Source organism: Mycteria americana, chromosome 9, assembly GCF_035582795.1.
Source record: "Mycteria americana isolate JAX WOST 10 ecotype Jacksonville Zoo and Gardens chromosome 9, USCA_MyAme_1.0, whole genome shotgun sequence".
Classification (NCBI taxonomy): Eukaryota; Metazoa; Chordata; class Aves; order Ciconiiformes; family Ciconiidae; genus Mycteria; species Mycteria americana.
Genome location: NC_134373.1, coordinates 38,338,882 through 38,359,042, shown reverse-complemented (window position 1 = coordinate 38,359,042; position 20,161 = coordinate 38,338,882). Strand labels below are relative to the sequence as shown.

General features: G+C 35.5%; 1 protein-coding gene across 1 annotated transcript in view; it reads left to right on the top strand.

Annotated features, from left to right (window-relative positions):
* LRP1B (LDL receptor related protein 1B) overlaps positions 1-19,127 on the top strand; it is a 482,733-nt gene extending 463,606 nt beyond the window's left edge. The window contains exons 86-90 of the mRNA XM_075511235.1: positions 10,367-10,443; positions 12,659-12,749; positions 15,178-15,322; positions 16,354-16,452; positions 18,987-19,127. Of these exons, the coding sequence (XP_075367350.1) occupies positions 10,367-10,443; positions 12,659-12,749; positions 15,178-15,322; positions 16,354-16,452; positions 18,987-19,127 (553 nt within the window). The remainder of the gene's footprint in view (positions 1-10,366; positions 10,444-12,658; positions 12,750-15,177; positions 15,323-16,353; positions 16,453-18,986) is intronic.
* The last annotated feature ends 1,034 nt before the right edge of the window (positions 19,128-20,161 follow it).

The following is a 20,161-nucleotide window of genomic DNA, read 5'->3' as shown; positions in this document are numbered from 1 at the left end:
GCCACAGTTCATTGGTTCAAGTCATGCACATTCACATACATTTCACAATATATATTTAATCTGGGGGCTCGTTTCTGTAATACACACTTACCCTTTGATAGCTGCACTGATGAGTATATTTAAACATACTTTTGGAGTACCTATATCATTGGAGGAAGAAATAAAAAGCTTTATTTTTAATAAGTGAATTGAAAATAATGAAAATGCCGCTTGGCTTTTATTGTTCATATTTTGAGATTTAATCCTACACAGCATGAAGTTTAGCAAACAGTGACGCTGCACATGTTCTGTAGTCCAAAACTGACTTCCTATTTCTTATCTGTACCGGGAAAGGAACAGAAGAGCTATTTAGCTACCACTTCAGGAGTTAAGCCTGTATTCATAAGTCTCGTTGATAACTTTATGGAAATAATGCTGTAAAATAGAAACTGTTAAACAAAACTATGGGAGCTACATCATAACTTTGACTTCTCCTCTAATAAAAAAAAAAAAAGTATAAAATAGATACATTTGTATGCTGTATTTCTCTGAAGGATTTTAGGTCTATTTCTTAAAAAGAAAATTTTAATCCTCATCAGGGAAAGAAACGACCTTAGTCTTTGAAAATGCTGTAAGGCAGACATACACAGAGATATGAAATACCAGTCACAACTCAACAATTTTGATGCAAAAGTCAGAATTGAAATCACAAGCCAAGGAACCAGACTTGGGATAAAATATGAAACTCCAACAGCTTTAATCTTATCTCATTTAAATGCATGGTTTATGAAAACATAAAATGCTGTGGGGATGTGCTGTGGTTGTCTGGTGGGTATCAATGACAGTGACTAGGTATGGTGAATAATCTTCTAATTTAAAAAAAAAAATATGTCCTTTGTCAGTGTTCTCAAGCGATGAAACTGTATGAGTTGAGCTATCATAAATCCATTGGTTAGTCTTCTAACTGCCGCTTCTTAAACTTTGAAGAGTATAGAGTGGGTCTGTTGATCAGTATTAGTGTGGGACATCATTGCTTGGAACAGTTTGTATCTCCGTGTGTCATACATAAGTACAGAATTCCCTTCTTCACATTCAGGATATAAGTATAGATAGAACTAGTGTTCCTGTTGTCTCTTTAGACTGATTGTTGGGTTAGTATGGCCACCACTGCCTGGGTCTAGGAATTGTTAAGAGAATCTTCTAAACTGTTTCTTTTTTATACAAAGGCAAGGTGGCTTGGAGGAAAGGGAAGAGAAGCAAATAGGAGTTGTTTGATGGAGTTGAAGACAGTTGCAGTGATAGAGAGGAAGAAGCGTAACTCCGTATGTCTCAGTTCTCCTTGCCAAGCTCAGTTCAGGCTCCAGTTGTTCCCAATACCTTGTGTTTTTCTGGCACCAAATTAGTTCTTAACTGGAGCTTGTTTATAGTTTTACCAGCCTGATACTGGCAAGTAGAAGACCTCAGGAAGGAATGAAGTAATCCCGTGCTTCACAAGAGTCATTGCGGCAGCAAACAGGAGTCTCGAAGATTTTCTCTGTATGTTCTGCTCCGCTGTTAGAGAAAATGGTTTATCCCTCCAACCTGCATGTCTGGCCATGCTATGTATGATATCTGTCTCTGGTCTCCGAGAGACACTTATCTAAGGGCTAACATTGTTCTTAACCAGTCTCCAATTCACGGGTGGGTGATTTTTAGAAGAAATAGGAAATGGCTGGGTTTATTGTCATTCAGCAAGAACTCCTCTCTCTCTCTCTTACAGCTGGATCAGCTGAGAATGCAAACTTTATACATAATCAAGCCCTTATTATCATTCAGTAAAGACAACAGAGAATAAGATTTATCTGTTCTGAAGGGCAATCTTAAAGCCATAATTATACAGAGGAACTATAAGAGGAACTATAAGAACATACTCTACATACTCTCCTTTTACCAACCTGTACTGTTAGGGAACATTTTTATTTTCTCTTCCTATCTCAAGTTGTTTTTAAACCTGAATGCAGTAAATATTAGGTGCACATTGGAAATAGAAGTTGTGCTTTTCACCTAACCAGTTTAGGAATTAATTAAGGCCTCACTGTGGCTGCATATAAGCCGCCAAAAAAGGAAGGTTTTGTGAAGTTGGTCTCCAGTTTCAATGAATGCTCTGTCAGGTTCTAAAAGATACAAAATATACTGTGATATCTCTTTGGATATAAGGTCCCATGCAATCTAGATTATTAATTCTTAGCATTATTTTTAGGAATAGAAAGAACATTCTCCCCCCCATCCCGTTATTGTCCTTCTTGCTCAATAACAAAGGTTGCGAGATATTTTAATATCAGAATGTTAAAATTTGAGGTACTGACCTTTTCTGAAAAAAGTACCACTGAGGGTGTCTTTTATCTTGCATATAGTTACTATCTTTTTAGTATTCACATACTAAGTTTTTTAAGGATATCTTTAGTACTACTCACTAATGGGTTGGGGCGGAGGTGATGTGTATAACACCAGAAGCATATGAGATATGTCTGAATTGCACCAGTAACTTCACAAATCCGTCGAAAACAGAATGATCAGGAGATCAGATTCAGATGGGAAATAATCAAGAAATGCTTTTTGTATTTATTTCACAAACTGTCAGTTCCATCTGTTCTATCAGTCTGTCTTTTGTTTTAATAATTACCTTTATTTGCCCCTCTCTTTCCTTCTCACTAATTACCTAACTGCATATACATTCATGCAAGAGGAGCAAGGTTTAGGGAGAGATTATAGGTTGTTACTTTACCAATGAAGACAGTTGGAAAAAAGTTAAAACTTTGAGGTACACAAGATTGTTATGGGTTGTTACATAGGCAGTGCTCTATCAATTTCTGTAGTACAGAATATTACCCTCTCTCACCTTTTTTTCTTTTATACGTTCACTGTAACTATAGGTTGCTATAATTCCATCTTTTAATTTGTGTTACTATTATTATTTGCATCTGCACCTAGATGTGGTCTGTTTGTAGTAGTAGTATTATGATTAGCATCTGCAATTAAATGTGATCAATCATAACCCCCTTAGACTAGGTATTATAGAAATATAATGAAGGATAGTTTCTGTTATAAGTTTACAGTCAAAACCAGTAAAAGATATAAATCATATTGATCCTTAACTAAAACCAACTAAATTTAAAGAGAGTTTTTAAATGCTCTAATGAGCTTTTGAGCAATGCTGTATGACTGTGGCTGAGGACTTTAAGGTGACACAAGTAAGATTATATTATCCTGGCTAATGAAGAGGATGGTACTTTATTCCTTCTTAGGTTCCTATCTGCATAGAGGTGTGTGCAATTCTGTGTATCTACGGTTCGGAGCCTCTGTTTCCTAGGTGTCATCAGAAACAGAGAGAGAAATTCAGAGGACAATGTACAGCATTAAATTAGTTGCCTGTGGCTAGATGTGTTGACTGTTCAGAGGGCTTCAGGTTGTATGTGTTGTATTTCTACGTTAGAACGAACATCATTTCTTCTATAATGAAGAATAAGTCATCCTGGATAGTTTAATTGCTTGCAGTAAGCAGATGCATGACTTTGAGAGCAAATTAGATAGAGAAATCAGTGGTCTTTCAGATTAATTAAAAGGCACATACCATACAGGAGCTTGACAGAAAGCATAACTGGTAGCAGAAGAAACTGAAAAGTGAAAGGTGAAGAAAGAATAAATTACTTCATTTCTAAACTGAGAATTTTGGCAGAGTAATATGTTAAAGACAATAGTGAATAAATGGGGAGAGAAAAAGTTGTGAAATTTCTTAAAAGTGATAACAAGGAGCTTGAACTTGGGAGACGTGGATAAATAAATAATTCCTACAGGAGTGAAAGAAACAAGAGAGATGTTCTCGCCAGCTTTATTTCCAGTAGGTTGGAGAGAGACACTGTGTGTGTGTGTGTGTGTGTGTACGCGCGTGTGCGCACGTCTACGTGTGTTTGTCATGGCAATCGGAAAGAAAAGAGTGCATACCTCTTGTTGGAGGAACTTCCCTCCAGCTCATATTCCTGTGATGCTATACCTCCCTCTTGACATTCCTTTTGTGTTGAGAAATCCTCAAATATGAACAGTTTTTATGTAAGTATATGCATGACTTGTACAAGTACTGTAAGTACATGCAAGCACATAAGTAAATGTAAAAGTCATAACTATGGCAGACCTCTGATCAAAAAAAGGTCAAGATACACCCATAGTCCAGTTGTGGACAAGAACGAGACTGCACCATGCAATCCCCTGACTGGCATTTTCTGAAGCTTGAGTAGAAAAAGCTACCGCAGCGTAGAACAATTGCAGCATTGAGCGGACTGCCCTAGAGTAGAAGGCAAATTGTAACCATGACAGGCAGTTTAAGTCAGAGAACAGAAAATTTTATCAGGTATCTTTCAATAGATGTTTTCCATATGATTTCCTAGGGTATATTTAACGAGCTACCCAATTACAACAGGAATTTCACAGTGTTATGCTAGTTCTTTGAGACCTTTCTTTTTCACCTAAGAATACCTTTGTTATAAATGTCTTGAATTTGAACAAAATCAGCAGGTTATAACTTTATATTATAGAAGATCTTTCATTCAGTCAGTATCGCAAACTGGTATTAGTTCAAGAATTAAATGCAAACAGATGTTTGAAGAATGGTTGTCAAAGGAAGAAGTGACAAGACCTTGGAAAAGAGGAGTATGTATATTTTTCATTGAACATTTACTAGCTAGGCTGTAATGCAGATATCCTTTGTCCATGAGTTTAAAATTGTTCGGATAGAACTTGCATAGTAGCTGCTGCTGTACATCACTGCTTACTTTGCCTCTATGAGAAGGAGAGAAAAACGTGATTTGTCCTATACCTATTGATCCAGTCATTTCTCATTCTGTTCCCATTTTTACCACCTCAATCTATTCTTTTCCTTTTGCTTTGTTGCTCAGTATAATTTCAGCTACAGTAGTAGTCATCTAGACATGCTTAACTTGATATATTTACTCTGTTAATAATATTAATACTTGTATAGCATATGTACTGTACACATATTGCTAATAACATGAAGTTTAATGACCCTCAATTACTTCTTTTTCTTACCTTGGGATGATAGAAGCTGAGTTGCATCTGAAGACTTGTTCCTTTGTAGTGAACACCATGCAGCAACTATGAATGATGATTTGTGTATAGTAATGTCATGCACAAATTAAATTCATGTTTAAAGTCACATTTTATTTTCACATGTATGTTGTTACTAAATATAAGGTTCTTTGGGTTCCTCAGAAGTAATTTTCTGTTGTTTTGCCTGCTTTTGGATTATGCAATTTTCCTATTCTTAATTTATTGGATTGCAAAATAATCTGTATTTCATTTTCAAGTAACATAGAGTTTCTGTCCCTTAGCTTCTACATCAAAGTCTTTCACTTTGTTTTCCTTATAAAGATACCAAGTGATGCTCATTAGGCAAAAGTATGAAAATGTGGTCTGTTCTTGTATAAAATATTAAGGAAAAATTATTATTTGAAAATAATTAAACCCTACTATATAGGAGAAGGTACAAAATGTGCTATTGATCAAAGCTGGGGTGGGTTTTTTGGTCTTTCATTGTTATGAAAGTTCTTTGTATCCTTGAGGGTTTATCTGTGGGTATAACTATAATACCAGCTCCCTGTATGAAGAAAGCGTATTTCCAAAAGTATTGCTAAATTTATTATAAGAAATAGTTTAGTGATTGAGTTTAGTGCAAGGATTTTTTCATCCTATGTGATCCTACAGAGTTTGGGGGGGAAAGGGGGATTATTTTGATTTCTGTCTTTCAATGCAATTTAATACAGATAGTAAATAACTATAATCCAGATGTCCTCTTCTCTCATTTTACACATAGTTTTAATATTAATTATAAGACATGTTCCAGTGGAATTTTAATGTAAGTGTTCTTAAAATAGTGAGGCTGGATAATTTTATCAGGATGTTTTACTATACATTACTATCTATGCCATGACTAAAAAGAAAAGCAAAGTTAGAAAATTACTTTGTATAATGAAGAAATATCATTTATAGGTAAGAAACATTTTCAATTCCCCTTCCACCTCTATTTTGTAATGACTGTTTCACAGATTCTGTTATACCTTCTAGACTAATCTTTCAATGCTGCTTTCTGTCATTTTTTTGATACGCACTGGTATATTGAGTTGGAAAGCAGTTGTCTACAAAAACACTTTTAACTGCATATTATGCCTGCTATATTATATTTTTATGACAATGCCTGTGGCACAAAAAAAAGGGAAAAAAAGAGAAACAAAAAAAAATTGCACACTGCCACCGAATTAGCCTTTTTACTATTTTTTTCTATTTGTTCAGACATTTCATAGTGAAATGGTTTCTTTTGGTCAAGTGCCCGTATAATTGAGTTTAGAGTGTTTCAGTGCACTGACCTGTAAGGGTTTTACAAAAATAGAGGAGAGAGACATTTTCTCTCATGAATAGATTCTGTAACAACAGCAGGATCAGTCTCTGAAATGTAAATACATCAATTCTAAATATTCTTCATGACAAGTGGGGCACCTTTATAATTGCAGTTTAAAGTTTTTGAAACTTCTCTCATCTGTAATACTGTTTCCTCGAAATAAATAATTCGTATCGCGTAGGCATTCTGTATCTCAGAACGTGTTTCCCAAGCAGTCATCTCTTTCTAAATGTAGAGCTCAATTGTAACAGAGAGAGCGGTAGCATAGTTTTATTAATGACCTTGGCAGCAGACTGCGTGCAACCTTTATTTATTACATTCGCTTTCAGTTGTTATATTGGCGTTCTCTGTGATACTATTGCTCTTTGATTTGTTCACCGACTCTGTTGGGAACGGGGGATTTGCCACTTAAGATGTTCACTGTAGCACCTTGCACCCCTCAGCTGACTCCAGCCTGCCTTCACTGTCAAGCTCCCCATCTGTTTCCATCTGTATTTGTTTATGTGTAGCTCAAATCAGACATTATGACTGTTCTTTCTTCGTAGTTGTTGATAATATGAATGTTTTCAATGAAAGCAGTGGCTTTGTGTAGTTCTGCTTTGTTAATGTTGTTTGCCCATACTGCAAATGTCCTATCTCTGACCATACAACTATTGACAGTGCTCCTGGTACCAAACGATTTGGAAAGGTACAAAATACTGTGCATCAAATTGAACCAGAAGCCAGTTCCCATGCTAGGTACTGAGAAGTCTGAGTTTAAATGTCCTAATATCAGAAAATGTTATTATTAAGAACAATTTCTGTCTATGGTACCTGAAGACAGTTGAAACTGGTTAAGACCTGCTCGTTTCCCATGTTCCTACATGAATAATTGTCCATGTCCCAACCCCATCATTATTCATGTGCCTGCTCATGGCTAATTTTCTGTGTCAAATTCCCTTGCAGACAACATACCTTTCCCCTGGGTTTTATTTCTTTTTCTATTCTGTCTGCCCAAGACAAGTCTTTACTAGCTTGCTGGACCATAAAAGGGCAATCATTTTACCTCTGAGTATAGAAGGAAATGACTGCCATCCTGTCAGCTTCAGTCCCCTTGAAGTTTGTTGGCGACAGCAAGCATTTGGAAAAAATGAAAATGAAGTGGCAACTAGCTATCATGTTTTTATGAGACTTTTATCAAATGCCTCAGAAGTGTTTCAATATTTCTGACTTTTACAATTAAAATGCCAAGATAAGTAAAAAACCGCTAATATTCTTACCTTAATTTGTTCCTCTGTTTACTACATATATAGCTGTAGGATTTCTGTCTTCACCAGCTATTGTGGTGTCATATCTGCTGTAAGATTTTGAAGAGCATAATTGTACATTATACACAATTTTCTCATAAGCTTATACTTGCATGCTTCATAGTGATTCTTTTGCTAGTCTCACTATCTTATATTCTTTAAACTGTTTTAAGACAGATTTATAGTAATGATTCCCTTAGCAGAAGCATTTGAAACCTTCAATATACGGATTTAGGTACAAAGTTAAGATATGTCTAACTCTCAGAGAAATCTTTCCCTTTCAATACTGTAGTATTAAATGAAAATTGCCTCTCATAACAAGCTTTAATCACATGAGCTGAATCCCCAACAGCAATGATGCAAAACTTCCAGTAAGAAATATAAAGACTTTATTTCATGGTTGTCACATGCCAACAGTTTGGATCCCAGTAGGATATTCGAAGTATAAAGTTTTATGGTGTTTCTCTGCAAGAACGGAGATACTTATTTTGCAGCCATATGTTGAATAGTGATCTTTTGAAAAAACCAGTTCCTTGAATAGTACCTTAGTAAGGTAGGCTGTCAGTGTAATCATCTCCAGTTGATATAATTGCTAAAAAGACATCTGTAAAAAAATGGAACAGACGCATCTTTTAAAAGATTAAAATCGTGTGTTCTGTGTGACTTAGAATGTGCTAAAGTGGTGCAGGAGTGGAAATGTCAGTTGGGTTCATTTTTAAAATATATCATTGTGAACCATAATGTGTATAATGAATTAGTCATAGGGGGGTTCCTTTGCAGTGAGGAAGTTTAAGTGTGTATTTACCATGTTTATTTGAGTAAACAAACTTATTTCAATAAACATTAAGAACTTCTAAATTGTAATGCAATTTATCTATTGTGTGAAAATTTTTGAATCAACTATCAATTAATAAACATGTTTTTAAAAACCATCTGTGCCTTACCTCTGTAGAGTTTGAGTTAAGCACCTTCATAACCTATCCCACCAAAAATGAAGTTAGTTCCCCCCAAAAACGTTCAAACTTAATATGAAACCCAGTAAAGAGATTAATCTGAGTGTTGGATTGTGCTAAATAGGCTTCGGAGCAAAGAGAGAAACTAGCCTTTCTTCTGCAGTGCTCTGCAAAGACAAAACGATCAAAAGCATCACCAGCAGAGCTGCCTAGGGCTCTCCTGTAAGAATTCCACAATTTGTGTCTGGAATATTTTGTACCTTTCCAAACCTTTTTGCATTATAGAACAATGTCAGTCAGTAAGCATGTCCACCGCTAAACTCTGCAATTTGTTAAATCCTTAGAAAGGCATCAGATAACGGTAGTTCTTAGAACTGCATGCAACATAGTGCTCTATTGCACTTTCCTAAAGATAACCCACGTTAAAATTCATAAATAATTCAAAAATACTTAGAAAAAATATGATTCATTGCACAATATGCAACAGAGGCAGATGAAAAGTGACTGCTTCCTGCCGTTTCCACAAGGAGAGTTTGAGGTTCTGTAGTAAACTTAATCATATTTACAGCAGGATGAATAAGCAATTGAATTTCATTCAGGTATTTGTTTCCATTTTTGATGGATTTGCTGAGTCCGCATACATGGACTCCTTGTGTTTGCTTGTATGCGTGGAGAGCATTCTGAGTCCCAACTGAGCTAATATTTGCATATTGATATTCACACAAGCAAATTATAGCAGAATAACTGTGTACTCATCCAGGCACCTGGCTCATGAAGCATATGTTCTGAACATAAACAGTGTTCAGGGCCCTCTGAAGCCAGGAGATACTCCTGTCCCTTCAGGACAGCTCTTCGTGCTCTAACTCTCACACCTGCTTACACACATACACATATATATTTCTGCAAATACGTCTCTAGTTATATAGTTCAAAATTCGAAAAGCTGAAGCCATTAAATTGTAGAATTTTCAGGAAAACGTTTAAATCTGAAAGCAAAGAAAAGGGGAACCTCGGTTAACTTGTGAATATTAGTCAAAGATAGGTCTTGATTGTTCAAGTAAATTATTACAACCAGGTCTGTAAGAATTATTCTACAGTAAACTTTGCATTATCCAGAACAATGGGGGACAGCAGAACTGTGGAAGGAGCCAATTGCTGTGGATGCTGCGGGTTACTGGCTGCGTGTAGTAGGTTGTGTCCAGTCAGATATGCTTTGTGCGATATGGACGTGGCTGTTAGAGCTTCTAGATCAAAGCTGACCCTAAAATAATACGGTGCAAATGAAGCGCCTTAGCAAATAAGCCTTGCTGGACTAAGTTGGCTATGCGTGGATCCAGCTCAAGTGTTCCTTTATTATTGCATTGTAGGTGGTAGTTGGTTTAATAGGATGTTAATATACCGTTGATTATGCCCGTTGGTTTATTATTCAAGAATTTTAGAAAAGGACTCTGGAATGAAGATTGCAGTGATAATAACAGGAATTGAAGATACAAAGCTATAGTTTTAAACTAAAAACATACTCAGAATGTTGTGCGTGCCATGGCAGAGTACTGCTGACTCCTTCCATGAAGCTTATTGTTTATTTTGTACAATCACCGTTGTCATTCGTGTAGCTCTTGAGAAGATGCTGGTGGTCTCTTTAATGGGTTAGTGTGTTAATGGCTGACATCTATTAACTTTACCATCTTAATTGGATCCTTTTAGATGTTCAGCCAACTGGTCAGGCACACAGTGTGAGAGGCCAGCTCCCAAAAGCAGCAAGTCTGACAATATCAGTACAAGTAAGTACTTCAAATAACTGCTATCACTTGCCAAATTTGCCTCAGTTTAGAAATTTTAACCTGGTGATATTTTAGGATGTGAGTTTGTGTCATGAAATGTGCTGGTTACCTGTATTTAAAAAAAAAAAAAAAAAAACAAATGTAGATCTCTCTCGACTTTTTGATTGACATTCAGTGTTTCATGAGGTGGTTTGGATGCAAGCCATATGCTATACACTCACTGCTTCAAGGGCTAGCCTGCACTTTTCTTAAAGAAAGCATATCAAGTCGCAAGTGCTTGGTGATATCACTGCTGTGCAGAGAACTAGTACGAGACCTCTGACCATTTCAGTTCTACTGAAAGCATCAAAAATAGACTTGTAAGTAGTTCATAACTTTTGCATTGGCTGTCTACAGAGGTTTGAATTTTACCTACTGTGAAAATCATCCTGAAAGTAAGAATAGCTCCTGTCATATTTTTTTTAAACATGTCTGTAAGCATAAAAGGATGGTATTGCTACACCATTGGCAGTTTAAACTGTACAAGGTTCCCTGTGGTGCATTGAGTACGCTGATGGTACCCTGCTGTACGTCTCTTGGTCACATTTAACCCAACTGGAGCAGTAAAATGAATCGCCCACTATTCAGGTCAGCTTGATGCTTAGATGAAATCTTCCTAGCGATCCAGACGAGTGAAATAACACTTACAAGCTGGAAACAGGCAAAAAAGCAGCCAGAACCTAGATCAGTATCTCAAGTTGAGGGAATACCTGCTACGATTTGGGAAATCAGTGTTTGTCTTGTGCCTGCTCTTAGACCCCAGTCTGCATCGTGGTCACCAGATGGCAATTCATGGCCAGTGGGCGGGTTTTCAAGCTTTTTTCTTGAACGTTTACCTGCCAAGACAAAATGAACCTTTTTTTTTTTTTTTTTCCTCCTAAGTAGAACTTCATCCAGTTATTTATCAAATGTTAAATAGCATTATATTAATCTTATATATAAATCTTAAAATAGCATTCTTGTAATGTCCTTTACATGCTGAATCTTCATAAGCTGAAGTGAACTTGGGATGCTTCAAGTTTTTATTCAGTAGTACTTCATTTCGGGCCTCTGACAACCTGACTTGGCTTTCAGTAAGCCTTCAGGCAGAATTCAAGGTATCTTTTTCAATTCTGTAGTTAGACTGTGTTTAATGTAGAGCAGAGACTGCCAACAGCTTATTTTTTTAATAAATCAATAAATGTAACCAATGAAACAACCAGCAATATTTTTGTTTTCCACTAGTTAAGGATTGTGATATTAAAGGAAAGCATGTCATTCCACATTGGCTTTATACTGGAGCCCTGCAGTTTATAAGGGCCAGTTTTTATAACATAAAATTATTTGTTGCATGTATTTCTTTATTGCCAGGTACTTACACTAAAGCTGAGAAATTCTTAGAAGGGTACAATTGCTGACCTTATTTTTGCAGGTAGTCTCATTTCAGTGAAGTTATCTGCCAAAATAATGTGAAGCCCATTTTCTTCTTCCCTGTTCCCTCCTCTCCTTTAACATCGCTGTCTGATCTGTGCACTGTTTTTCTGCTACATTAAGCATTATTGTAGTCTCCTTGATTGCCTATATCAACATAACAAAATTATTGGCTCTCGAGTACAATGCAGTAAAATGCAGGAATGCACCACCCATCTAGAAATGAATATTGCTTACTACTTTTCATTTTCCCGCAAATAAAAGTAATAAATATATATAAATGCTAATAATGGAATTCTTCAATGAGAGCCATGCCTACTGGATATTTTAAATTAATAGTTGTGTGACTTAAATAAACTGCTGAAGATGATGGTGGCAGTTAAAGTCAGTGGCCATGCCACTCCAATCCAAATTGTTCAGCAATTCCGCACACCTTCATAAGGTATCACTGCAACTGAGGGCAGGGAATTAGTCCAAAGTATATTGGTATCCGGAAAGAGGAAGCTTCTGATTTGTTGGTCGGAGTACTTGTGTGTACACCATTATCTGTAATGATTTTTTTTTTTTATTGATCAACATTAAAATCTCAAATCAGTGAAACTCATCACATGAAATTGCATTTGTTGATGAGGTAAATTATTCTTTTTAAATTAATTTAACTGTTTTACAGCTGTGAAGAAATTATTAGATGTAGCTGTGAGTATTCAATAAGTATTCAATTGAGTATTCAATTCAGTGAGTATCCAATTTCCTTTTCCTGTTTTAGGAAGCATTGCAATCATTGTTCCCCTTGTTTTACTGGTGACCTTGATCACTACTCTGGTAATTGGACTATTTCTTTGCAAAAGGAAACGAAGGTAAGTAATTTTATATTGATGTATGAAGAAAAAAAGTAAATCTTTAAAGTATGTGTATCTTTTTGATAGAAAAAATTCACTTTATATATGTTAGGCAGATATTAAAAAAAAGAAAAACCACAACAAACAACCCAAAACTTGTTTCTGGATGCAGTGAGTTAGTTATGTTTTGGTTCTTGCTGGAACAAACATGTCTATTATTTAGACTTATATTCCACATACACTACATAAGAAAATGTAGCTCTTTTCTTATCCAGTTTGCTCAATCCTGCCAACACTATATAAGTGTTAATAATTTTATCCAGAGACTTAGTGAACTTAGCAAACAGAATTAATGTATTTCATTGGAACCATGTAATTAATGTTGTTCATGTCTATAAATACTTTCAGATAGAGCCTGTGCAGAATTTCCAGTTTCTAGTTACAGTTCACTTGAATGTATTTATTTTGATTAGTTCTTTTCAATTTTATATAAGTTATAGTGAAGATGTAAGCAATGTTCAAAGTATCTACTGTAGAGTCCCAAGCCTTGTCTCCATTATGTATTTCTTTAGTATCTTGCATAGGAAGCCAAATTCCAGCACTGAACAGTGAATCTTCGTTCTCTTGAATTTAGCTGCCTTAGAGCTGATAATGAATTTATTCAGTGTAGTAGACAGTGTGAGTGTAGTAGACGTTTTGACTTTGGCCATTTCTTCAAAGGCCATGTTGGGTGGCGGGGAAAGAGGAGTGTTTCTACTGTATGCAGACACCTGAGAGAGCTGCTAACTTTCTCATGTTCAGAGAAACAAGGATGTGATATTAGTGGTGATGCAGATTTAACAAGGAAAGATTCCTAGTAATAAGGACATGACTAACTAGGGAAGACCTGGAGTGGGAATCAGACAGCAAACCATTTACTTCAGGCCTGTAGTTGGCCTGCTGGTTGGTCTTGAGTAGCTGTCTTCCTTTCTCCTGGGGCTTGTTACCCCACCTCTGAAACCAAGATAACGTCTTCTTTTGTAAAGTCCTTTAGAAATAAGTGATGAATCTACTGTTTCTGTAAATGTGACCATTTATGAGACTATTTCAGTCCTCCAGACTAAAAGAATCTTTTAAGTTACTAGCATCTAGCATCATACATAGCATCTCTCCTGCAAACTCTGGTGCTAAGTAGTAAGCATTAATTTCTAAATCCATCAAGATAAATACATTCCCTGGCCGTACTGTTAGTAACGCTGACCCTGCCACGCTCCCTGGATGTCATTACATGCTGCTGTACCTAAAAACCAAGTTTAGTGATAGCCAAATTCTGAAACCAGTTGCTGGTCTGTAAATTGTTTTAAGTTATTGAGAACAACTTGTTAAATAATAGATCTTCAGTAGAGAAATAGAACTAACATCAGTAAAGAACTTTTTTTTTTTCTTAAAATTACATTGAAAATGTATTTTAGGGGTTTTTTCATCTCTTCAAAGAAGACGGTCAAGTATTAAACCAGGTATAGATGTCCAACACTTGTACGCTACAGATAAGTGCTTATTTTAGGAAATATTTTTTCTATGCCATTTCTGAAAAATACAGATGCTTTAGTGTATTGGATTTCAGACACTGACTCCATTTTTCTCAACCAAACAAGAGGACTCGACTATTATCATCCTGACTGTGACCTCCCTATTATTCCCTTGTAATTCTAGAAAACATATTGCATTGGGAAAAATTACCCTCTTGAGATTATTTCAATTGCTCAGACTAAAATCACCTCCTTAGCTGAAAGAAATGAATTCAGCAACTGAAACAATTCAACTCAATCACTTATCTTTACTGATATCTAATTCAAGGTTAAAAATAAGACTCTATCTTTTATTAAAGTTTGAAAAAATTCAAGTTCAACTTCAGCTTTCCAATAACCACTGGCAGGGAATACAAACTGGAACTATGAGAAGTTCATACATTTTTAATGCATCGTAATGAAACCATTTGCTTGTCCTCAGATTACAACTGACTTTGGGCAACTGATTTCAAATGGAAGTGAAATGAGTGAGCGAGGGAACATGACTCATGTTCGCTCCATCTTCATTACTGCAGGGAATCTGCAATGAGTTTGCCAGGCTTTCCTTGGGAAGTGAGGGAAATCTGGCAATAACAGGGGGGAGTCCGGGTTATAGACAACGAGTGAGCACTTTGTATGAATTCATACCACTACAGCCAATCGGAGAAAAACAATAAAAAGCTACTTCCAGCTTATGTGAGATCTACACATAGACTCAGATTGCTACTTTGTTTGGAAAATGGAAGGATTTTCTGATTGTCTCTGCAGGAAACACTTTTTCATCCTGTTGGTCTAAATGATTAAAGAGAAATAAAATAAAATTTGTACTATTTTGGGATGAAGCATCCAAGAAACGAGTTGAAAAGTCACTAGCTTTTTTTTGTGTTTATGAATTATAGGACAAAAACTATCAGAAGACAACCCATTATAAATGGAGGAATCAATGTAGAAATTGGCAATCCGTCATATAACATGTATGAGGTGGGCCATGATCACAGTGAAGGTGGTCTTTTAGCCTCAGATTTTACTGTAAATGCAGAAAAGGTAATTTTTTTCTTTTTCTAGTGGCAAAACCACAACTTATTTTATGTCTTACAAATGTTTCGACTTTAAATGTAATTAATAGAAACATAAAACAATGACATTTAGATTTAGTTAATGAATATAAAAGCAAGTTAAATTTCATAGAATAAATGTCATGTATATATTAACAGCTGTTTTGCAGTCTGATGCTTGCTGACGGACATTTTTCCTAGTGCCTGTATTTTACCAAAATAGAGTTAGACCTAAAGTATGAAATGAGTTTTTTTGACATAGACACATCTGCCTTAAGTTGCCAAATCGCAACCTATCTTTTTCGTCCAGTCGCAAATACCGAATGGAAATATATTATTGTACAGTCTACCGTTTGAAGCGTGAAAGAGTATACGCATACATATGAGACTAACTTATTTCATATATGAAAACTTCCAAAGGCATAAAGAATTCAGAGTCCTGGCTGGATAGATAGATTAAATGTTTACACAAAGCTAGTAAGTATTATCATTTTCTTGTAAAAGATGCTGTCGCTTCTGCAGCACCACTCTTCAGTGATTGAACTCCCTGAGTGATGTGACATGGGATGAACGGGGTAATGCTGCGATATCTTTCCTAGAGCTCCGTAATCAGACATACACCAAAGGGCAGCCATCATTCTGTGGCATTTCTGACAAAGCAATAACTGGATTACCGTTAGCTCTAGGAATGTCATCGCTGAATCCCATAGTCAGTGTGCTGAATACAAGAGGTAAGCTGAAAATGGAGTTACTCACTGGAGGAAGAGTAACTGAGCCCATGCTTATTGTGAAGTCTGGCTCTAATCCTTAATGGAAAATGATTTTAAAGTGCTGAATTTTATTCTCTTATTGAATGCAAGGATTTTTCATGCTGAAGAATACCTGTGAGTAGATTTTTTTTTTTTATTGTAGATCACTCTCAAATGTTTTAAATCGGTGCACTGTTTATTTAACAGTGTTGATAAGTACACATGGAAAACGCTCTATTAGCACAGAAACTAAAATTTTCTGTTTATACAGGCCAGATACATAGGGGGAGGGCCCACTGCATTCAAGCTTCCCCACACAGCTCCATCAATCTACCTAAACTCTGACTTGAAAGGACCACTGTCAACAGGGGTGAGAAATGATGATTCAAATCCATTTCATTCCACCACAGCCCCTTTCTAAAGAAAGTTTGTCTGTCATTTTTGAATAGAGGCATTTTCTGTTTGTTTTTAATTCTGTTTTTCTTCTTTTAATGGCAAGAAGAATGACAGTAAATACTACGTTTTCTATTTGAAATAAAGGGTTCCTCTCTGCATACAAAATTTCATCTGTACCCATCATTGTAACATGATCTAAAACCACCAATGTGTCTTTGCAAAGAAATGCGAAAGCAGTAAGCAATGTGATGCTTTTCCATAACATTATATAACTTTACCATAGCATTCACAGCCATGTATCTTGATATATTTGCAATTTATATGTGATTACAGGCATTTAGTGAAGTTTATCAAATGGAAAGAAGTTCCCAAATAAATGAAAACAAGTCCTTTTATTATGGATGAATTTGATACACACTAAAATGAACAATTTCCTTTAATATTTGCAATGCATTTTTGATTGTTCCGCTTTCAATCAATTTTTATTATAAAATAGTTACTTTTAAAACATCAGATTTTGACTACAATTTAGCATGATGTTTGCAAACATTGAAATTTAAAATATTAAGAAGGGACATCAATATGACATTCATTTTCATGTGCCTCAGTGTATATATATATATATATATTCATCTTTTGTGCCATTTGCGTTCTTGCATGGTTGTAATATGTTGTATTTGGCAGTTTAACAATTTGGATAGGGTATGATATTTCTGATGGAGCACAAAACCGTGGATGAGGAAAGCCCATCTCTAACATTAAGTCTTGCTATTCAAGTCACTCCAGTTACTTTCGGTACCTCACTGTGCTGCATTATGCTATCAGTACCCACTCAAAGAGGTTTCATGAGACAGACCCTACTATTATATATAATTTTAATAACTCCATAAGGCACTATATAGATGCCAAGTGTCTCTGTTCTGTTGTGGTTATCATCCTTAATAATGATTGTCAATGGAATAAAAAGTCCTGTCAATTGCAATAAAACTAAATTTCTGTTTTCCTAAATTTCTGATTATAATCATTATGACAAATGTAAAGACAGGTATAACTGAGAGTTTGCTCTCATAAATTGCTACAGCAGTTGATTGCATATTTATCTTCCATTAATATAGAAGAGTAGCTGCTTCTTTCTTTCTTTCTTATTTTTTAAATAAATGTGACTCACCTTTTTCTGCCTCCATTCCAGGAAAGGTGAAACACCAGGCAGTCGCTTTGTCATCTGTAATGAATGGAATAGGCAGCTTTTAACTAACTAAATGAGTAACTGCCGTAGCTAGCAGCCTAAGGAATATCTGAATCCTGGGCTCAGAAATGGTATTGATCAACAGGGAAAGGAAGAAGTAAGATTCTAGACATCTGTCATTCCTTGTTACCCAGGGGGTACTCAGGATATTTGCAAGTCAAGAAAACCTACCCACTTCTGTTTCGGGTAATTTAAAGTTTAGCCACTTCTTACGTACACCAAACAACTTAATTTACCTATTTTATAGCTTCCTGGTGTTCCACTCAGTATTTCTGAAAGCAAAGCTGTGCTGTTTCATTAGTTATAAGAAAGGGGAAGATTTTGGCCACAAGGTACCCTTTCCAGCTATTGTAGGGAAAAAGCTGAACATCTAGTTGGATAGCAAAGGTCTTCTAGGAGACGGTAAAGGCACAAAGTGTGAAGGAATTAGTGGAGACGTTTACATGATAAACCTTGGGTAGTGCTTTCTCCTTAGCATGAGTGATAGGAGAGCAAGTTTTTGTCCATGTTACACATCCTTCTGTGCTGTCAGACTCAGGAGATTTCTCATACACTGAAGTGCTTTGCAGAATTACAAATGGACTTGGCCTTACTGAAGTACCACTCATTTCAATAGATTTTTTTCATTACAGTCCAAACTACCAAAATTGTTGAGAAAATACTTCTCAATCTGTAACTACTATGATATAATAACAGTTATGCTGGTTTATTATTAAAGTTTAATTTACGTTACGAAAGTATTGAATTTTTGGTCAAATCATGTTGTATATTTGGGCCACAGAATTCGAAAACATGGTCAGCTATTGATGGGATGCTGATGTCTTAGAACAGGTAATATATGGAAACTGTTGGTTGCAGTTTTCTACTGTTAAACTTGTCACATGGTCTCACAGTGCACCTTCTCTATAAACTTCTTCATATCTATTCTGAAATCTTCCAGTGTAATAAGGTGGACAAGTCAACTTCAGAGACATTTTTCAAGGTTTTCGTTTTAATTTTTGTCATTGTTTTTATGGTTTTAATATCATAATATGCTGCATGTCATGTCATTGATTATTTTAATAGCATGTCTCATCATGAGTTTAATTTTTAACTAAATAATTAACTCATTATCAGGTTTGCAGAAGTCCAGGTATCTATTAAATATGTCCAATTATATTTTATGTGTACTTGTTCTTGCTTTAACAAAACCATTTCCATTTCCATAAACATTTATTTTGGTTTAATCCGACTGATCTAATGTATGCTTAATTTCTCTGCAGCCAACAAATTACGCCAATCCAGTATATGCAAAGTTATACATGGATGGACAAAACTGTCGAAACTCCTTAGCAAGTGTTGATGAAAGAAGAGAACTCCTTCCAAAGAAAATAGATATTGGGATAAGGGAGACTGTGGCATAATCTGCTGTTACCTTTTATACTCTGTATAAATGTATAAAATATAAGGATTACTTTTCTATGTACCAACAGTATTATAATTGTTTTGGCATCAGCATTACCTCTGTTTTTTGTTTGGTTGATTGTTTTCTGGGTTTTTCTTTTGCTGATGACTTTTGACTGACCATTTGTAAGGTATTTTTATGAAAAAGAAACTGCACTACGGTACAATTTACAACAATGCTGCTGAAATAACACACCTTTAAATTTGTTAAAATTGCAAACAACATATTCGTTTGTAGCGTGAAAATGAGCAATCTATTTTCTATGAACTTTTTTGGTTCTACTTAATCGATGAAGATGGTATCTGCACTTTTTCATTATGTAGTCTGGAAGCTGTAGTACAGTGTGTAATTTTGTTTATTTTAAATGGTGAAAGAATGATTGAATGGTCTACTCTCTTCTTTGTGCCCATTAGAATTTCTCTTCGGATCCTGATAAAGCTAGATAACTTTTCACAAACAAACATAACTTGCTTTTAAATTAGCTTTAGGTTGCCAAGAAGTAAACAAGACTATAGAAATGAAACATCTAATGATCTGCATGAACACAATGATTATGTTTCAGAAATTCAGTGACTGTACATGATATACTAAACATATATACCATGTAAACAAGCTTTGTATTTATTAAAACCTTATAGAACATAGTAACGATATATCTTGGAAGCGGAAACCTTACTTGCTGTGGGACAAAGCATATGAACTCCAACAGTCCTGTAGGACAGTAGCCACCCTAGAGCACAAGAGGGCATTGCCTACACATGCATTATATATTTATTCACTTAATCACATGCATTACTTATGGATTAATAATTCCCCAACACATACCAAGCAGTAGGGAAAAAAAAACAAACCCCAAACCTTAAGCACACACAGATGATCACAGCATTCAGTTTTGACAATCACAAAAAAGTCATACCTGTTTAGAGATATTAAAGAATACAAAACACAGCAGTTTCTTTAAATGAAGATGAACTGTGATATTGCGGAGGTAAA